This window comes from Terrapene carolina, unplaced genomic scaffold, assembly GCF_002925995.2.
Source record: "Terrapene carolina triunguis isolate 2854851 unplaced genomic scaffold, T_m_triunguis-2.0 Scaffold84, whole genome shotgun sequence".
Taxonomy (NCBI): Eukaryota; Metazoa; Chordata; order Testudines; family Emydidae; genus Terrapene; species Terrapene triunguis.
The window spans coordinates 2695575-2701955 of NW_020664435.1; the positions used below are offsets into that span (position 1 = coordinate 2695575).

At 44.0% G+C, this 6381-nt stretch overlaps 1 protein-coding gene across 2 annotated transcripts in view; it reads right to left on the reverse strand.

Moving 5' to 3' along the window:
• Positions 1-3340, reverse strand: part of GPD1L (glycerol-3-phosphate dehydrogenase 1 like) — a 34528-nt gene extending 31188 nt beyond the window's left edge. The window contains exon 1 of one of the 2 annotated variants that reach the window (XM_026649360.2): positions 3233-3340. In XM_026649360.2, the coding sequence (XP_026505145.1) occupies positions 3233-3285 (53 nt within the window). In that variant the 5' untranslated portion in view covers positions 3286-3340. The remainder of the gene's footprint in view (positions 1-3232) is intronic. The other variant, XM_029910975.1, reaches the window with a different exon arrangement.
• Between the last annotated feature and the right edge of the window lie 3041 nt (positions 3341-6381).

The window sequence follows — 6381 nt, forward strand, 5'->3', positions numbered from 1 at the left end:
GTTCCCTTTGTTTAGAGTCAGTTTCAGTTTAGAGGTTCACATGCAGGTTCCCTTTGTTTAGAGTCAGTTTCAGTTTAGAGGTTCACATGCAGGTCCCCATCTGGACTTTAGAGCATTAACCCTTAACTATCTGTTTATGACAGACCCTGATCCAGCAAACATTTACACATGTATTTCCATTGTTCATAAGCATTTGCAGAATCAGAGTAATAGGCCCCAATTCATGGCAGCACTTAAGCATATACTTAATTTTAAGCATGTGATTAAGTGCTGCACTGAAGTGAGATGCTTTCCTGAATCAGGGCCTTAGTCAAGATCTCTCACTTCTTGATTCTTGGGAGGGGGGCACGGAAGAATAGTCTGGATTATAGAAATACTTGTGATTTAATAAGGGGCTAGAAAATAGTTGCTTATCAAAATATTTCCTAGATTAAAATCTTTTTCATTCATTTTTCTTTCTTCCACCCCTTCATAGATGTCAAGTATCAGGGGGTAGCCGTGTTAGTCTGTATCTACAAAAACAACAAGGATGCATCCGAAGAAGTGAGGTTTTTACCCACGAAAGCTTATGCCCAAATAAATCTGTTAGTCTTTAAGGTGCCACCAGACTCCTTGTTGTTCCCTTCATAGACAATTTACTTTCCCTTTAAGAGATGTGTGGCAAACTGTTATCTCAATAAATTTGGCCCAAAAGATAATGACAGTTCCTACCACCGAAAGCACAATCTCTTCTCACAATTTAGCAGATATGATTATTTTGCCCTCCAAATATCTGTCAGCATACACACAGGCAATTCTTGAATACTAAGCTGATCCAATTAGTAATCACAACAAAAAAAAATAATTAAAGCTACACCCACACAATTGTAGCTAGTATATAATCTCAATGAAGCTTCTCACACTTTGATGCATGCTAGTTTCAGTATAGACCATATGTAACCGCAGTTAGCTAATTAAATTAAGATTCCTATTTGCTTCATGTATGAGACTGACAAGTTGAAAGGAAATAAATAAGCAAAAGCAAAAGTTATGCAGCATTTTATAGAACAAAGTTCATTTTACAAGTTAGTACAAGGCAAGCATCAGGTTATGATCTCAGTTGGTTAACCATCACTCCCTCCAAAAACAAAAACAAAACTCCAGGTGACCTTGCACTGTGCAACTTCCAGAACTTTGCAAAACAATAGCCATATTAAAAGGCAGTTACATAAAGTGAACAGCAGAAGCATTTTAACAGTGGGATTGTTAAAGTTACTTTGACCAGGGACTCTAATGTTCTGGTTTTGTTTCACAAATTGTAGTGTCCTGTCCCTTTCTATCTAGCAGAATGTTACCATTCATGGAAAAACTCTGGAGTTCTCTAAAGTTAGATATAATTTTAAAAAAATGTTTAACTGATGCTATTCATAAGTCATCCCTGGCAGCATCCTGTTTTTAAAATTAATTAAAGTGACAAACTGTGAAGATACATTTATATAATTAATAAATAATAGTACTCTGTACTTCACACTTTTCAACTGAGGTTCTGCGTTCTTTACACAGATGGGAAGTAAAATGGGAAAAAGACAAAGTGGGAAACAGAGGCTCAGAAAGGTCAAGGGCATGGTATGGCTCCTATTGAAATTAATGGCAAAACTCCCATTACCTTTAATGGAAACAAAATTGGGACATTAGTCGTTTGTCCAAAGTGACAAGCAAGTGGCAGATTTGGCAGTCAAGCCACATTTTATTAAGCCTTTTATGCTCCACAACATGTAGGAAATTGAAGTCCATCTGACCTCAACTCCCCTTCTTGATATTAAGAGATTACTGATACAGTATATTGCCCAAAGCAACAGAGGGTCTTGTGGCACCTTTGAGACTAACAGAAGTATTGGGAGCATAAGCTTTCGTGGGTAAGAACCTCACTTCTTCAGACCTCACTTCTTCAGATGCATCTGAAGAAGTGAGGTTCTTACCCACGAAAGCTTATGCTCCCAATACTTCTGTTAGTCTTAAAGGTGCCACAGGACCCTCTGTTGCTCTTTAAAGATTCAGACTAACACGGCTACCCCTCTGATACTTGAGTATATTGCCCAGTGTCCTGTAATTCATCTGAAAGATAGATGCATTGGCAAACAATCTGTATGAAAGACACCATATAAAATAAATTTATATTTCATCATTTTGGGGGCTGAGTTCGTCCAAGTTCAGGCAACATAATCGGCTGAAAATGTGCAGAATCTTTAAGGTCTTTGCCAGCTGATATCAGAGCTGACAGAAGTGGGCACACAACAGATGCCAGGTTAAAAATATCCTATTGTAACTTCCGTATAGAAAAGTTTAACTTACACAGGGGGACACAGCAGTGTGCCTGATTCTCTAATTTGTTACACCACTGACTTTCAGTGGAGCATCTGATGCAGAACTAGAGCAATGGAGTGGGGGGAATCAGGCCCAGTGTAGCCAAAGTTTGCTCTTCCTGTATGGTTGGGACAACACTGCCACATTCTTCCTCTTTAAAGTTAACAGAAGTAAAATGCATCCTAATTAAACCTAAACACACATAGCCTAAAACAAACTCACTCTACAAAAACAAACATCGCATCCCGGATTTTCCACAAATTGACAACCTGATTTGGAGAGATTCCCAGAAGCAATACACGAAGTAGGTTTAACTGAAACTAGAGATGAGCAGAACAACTTTGCCCAGATTTTGCAAAAATGAAACCCTATGGGTCGTTCTGATCCCCTAAAGTCCTGTCAGGGCTGGAAGGGGGCAGAGTTTTGGACAAACGCTTGTGGTGTCTCTCTCACTGAACTACCTAGTATTTATTATTTCTACAGCACAGCAAGTGCCTTACAGACAAGTAAGAGACAAGGGATCTGATTCTCCCCTGGCCTGCACCTTGCTGCAGACATTTGCACCCACTTTCAGAACGGTACCACTCCAAAGCCACTCTAGTCCAGTACCAACGCTTCGCTGCGTGCAAGTCAGGGGAGAATCAGGCCCGGTGGCCTTGCCACAGAGTTTCCTGAGGCGGGGAAACCCTCCATCCCCACAGGGGGAAGGCTGTACACCCAGCCTTAAAATCCATCCTCCCCCGCCCCTGGCAGAGAGCGCAGAGCGGCTCCGGCCGACGCCCTCTCCACGCGTTGGCCCGGGTTTCTCTGCCCCCACAAGAGGCACCGCCGGGGAGGAGGCGAGGGGCGGCGGCTCCTCCCGCGCTGCTCTGCGGGCAGCCGCACTCACCAGTTCCCCGAGCCCACGATGCAGACTCTCAGCGGCGCCGAGACCAGAGCCATGGCGGGCGCTGCACCACCAGCCGCGAGCCGCCCTGCCCCGCCCCGCCGCGCCGCTCGGCACCGGGTCTCGGCAGGGGAAACAGCGGCGAGCGCCTCCCAGCCATGCACCGGAGAGAAAGCCCGGTGCACGCCGCCCGCCCTTAGGCGCTCACATGCTGCCGCTCCCGCGGCTTGCTGGGAGCTGTAGTCCGTGCCCCGGTGCGGGTGCAAAGCTGATTGCCCCCCGGGCGCGGGCTAGTGTCTGCACTGGAGTGCGCTCTGCTTGCGAGCCGGGCGATGGAGGGCGGGGCGGGCAGGATCCAGGATGGTCTCATGTGCATCCTTTTCCACAGCTGGGGGCATGTTCATTCTTGGAGCTGGGGGGTCAAGATCCCCCAGATCACACCCCCCCCAAACACCAGGCAAGCAATCAAGGTCTCAGGCCATCTGTTGGCCAAGGAGAGCTGGATGGGGGGCTCCCTTTTTCAACCAGAGCGAAAAGTTGTCCTGATGGAGAGAAGCTGCCCCAAGATCAAGGCTCGTTTGGTTATTATGTAAAAACAGGCGTTTTGCCCTCTTTTCAAAGTATTAATATAGTTGGATACTAAGCTAAGAGCCGACTAAGGGGGATGTGATAGAGGTCTGTAAAATCATGAATGGCGTGGACAAAGTGAATACAGAAATGTTAGTTACCTTTTCCCAGAATACAAAAAACAGGGGTCACCCAATTAAATTAGTTGGTAGCAGGTTTAATACAAATAAGAGGAAGTACTTTTTCACAAAGTGCACAAATAACTGGATTCAAAAAAGCATTAGATAAGTTCATGGAGGATAGGTCCATCGATGGCTATTAGCCAAGATGGTCAGGAATGTAACCCCATGCTTTCAACCCCAGGGATGCAAACCTCTGACTGCCAGAAGCTGGGAGGGGAAGACAAGGGTGCATCACTCCAACTGCCCAGTTCTGTACACTCCACCTACAGCTCTGACACTGGCCACTGTCGGAGTCAGGATACTGGGCTGAATTGACCATTGGTCTGACCCAATTTAGCATTTCTGATGTTCTTAATTTACATTCATATAATGTCTTTCATCTAAAGAATCCCCAGATTCATTACAACATATGATGCAAGGGCCATCCCATACAGATCCAGATGCAGTACTGGGGCCTATAAATACAACACCAATGAAATGCAGCCATCTCTGGGGCAAGCAGTGGCAAATATTTATCAAAAAACATTCAACACAACAGTGGAGAAAAAACATAGATTGGCCAAGGCCACCTGAGGAGGCCCCTGCTCTTACAGAAAGTGCTATAGGATCTTTTATGTTCAAACACAGCAGATAATTTTTAGGTCTTATCTGAAAGAAACGTAGAATACCACTTAACTTCTGTAGCTCAGAAAGCGGAAGGGCTGGAATTTGAACTTGTAATGCCATGAGGTGCAGGCTTTTCAAGAACAAGAGTAATATATAGTTTCATATGCTGTGCTGAATGTAAATCGGATAGAGAGAGAGAGTAATAAACAAAGCGACCATTAAGTAGACTTCTGTCTGAAGGATATGAAACCAAACATTTGCTATGTTTAAGTGGTTCAGTGCTCTAGTTTTGTTTTGTTTTCTGAAGTTGTTCATCCACATTTTTCCCCTGGGTCCTTCCTCTCGCTTCACTCATGCTGATGAAAAAGACCACATGGAATAAATGTCGCAGTATTGGGAAGGACAGAGACAATTTCCATGAAAGCAGATAAAGAGCCTTAAGACCATTCATTAGGTTCCAAGTTAGCTCCTGTGCACGATCATTGCTTATGTAGCTCAATCTGTTTTAGCTATTCTAGATATTTCTAAGATGTTTTGACACCTCAGTGCTTATGAGAAGTGTCTCTTTGTCAAATCCCCTAGTCAAGGATCAGGGCCGGCTCCAGCTTTTTTGCCGCCCCAAGCATCGAAGCGAAAAAAAAAGAGAAAAGGATAAAGCCACGATTGGCGGCACTTCAGTGGCAGCTTTACCGCGCCGTTTCATTCTTCGACGGCAATTTGGCGGCGGGTCCTTTGCTCCGAGAGAGACTGAGGGACCCGCTGCTGAATTGCCGCCGAAGACCCGGATGTGCCGCCCCTTTCCATGGGCCGCCCCAGGCACCTGCTTCCTTCGCTGGTGCCTGGAGCCGGCCCTGTCAAGGATCCAGGGAGAGAAACCAGATCTAAGATTTGAATGCATAGAACCCTGCACCAACCAAAAAAATGTGACAACACAAAAAACGTAGGAGGATTAACTATAACAGAGGACTGTTTCATTTAGACATTTATGTCTGTATTGGCAAAGCAAATAATTTAAGACAGAAATAAGTAACTATTTGGCAAACTGAGGTTAAGTAAAAGTCACATTTTTCATTGAAAACAATACTACACATAACATTATCATAAAACACTATCATGAGTACAGCATAAATTTTTCCTCATAATATAGTTCATTTGTATTCTCTTTCCAAAGTTTGTGTGTTCCGTGCAAGATCTTAATCTCTTTTTATGTTTAAATGCCTAATTATGTCACTGGAAGCTATTAAAGTGTTGAAACACCCAAAAATATAGTTTAAATTCTCCAAATGATTTTTTAAACATTCCTCCTAAACACAGGCCATTGTGCGAGGTGTGTGACTTCTTTAAGAAGATAATCTCTATAGCTCAGTTATGTGTGCGGATTAGGTAGAAGAGAAGAGGGTTATAGGATGGCCTCTAGGGGATGAAGATGATTATTTAACATTTTTATAAGCCACCACATACTTGTGCTAGGCACCTTGTGGACAGATATGAAGAGAAGGTCCTTGTCTGAAGAGTTTGCACACTAAACAGAAAGAGAGAGGAAGGGATGAGTTAACTGAACACAGGAGTAAGCATCTGTCTGGTGAGTTCCACAATTTTTGTCTGATTTTTGTTCTTAATAGTTCCACTCCTGCAAGAGGTCAGGAAGGCCTAAAGCTCCTAAAGAGCAGGGGCACAGTAAGGCTAGCCAGGGCCAAGAGCCGCAAACAGTTTTGAGGCTGTGTCTACACTAGAGAGCTTACAGCAGCACAACTGTACCAATGCAGCTGTGCCACTGAAAGATATCCTGTGTAGCTG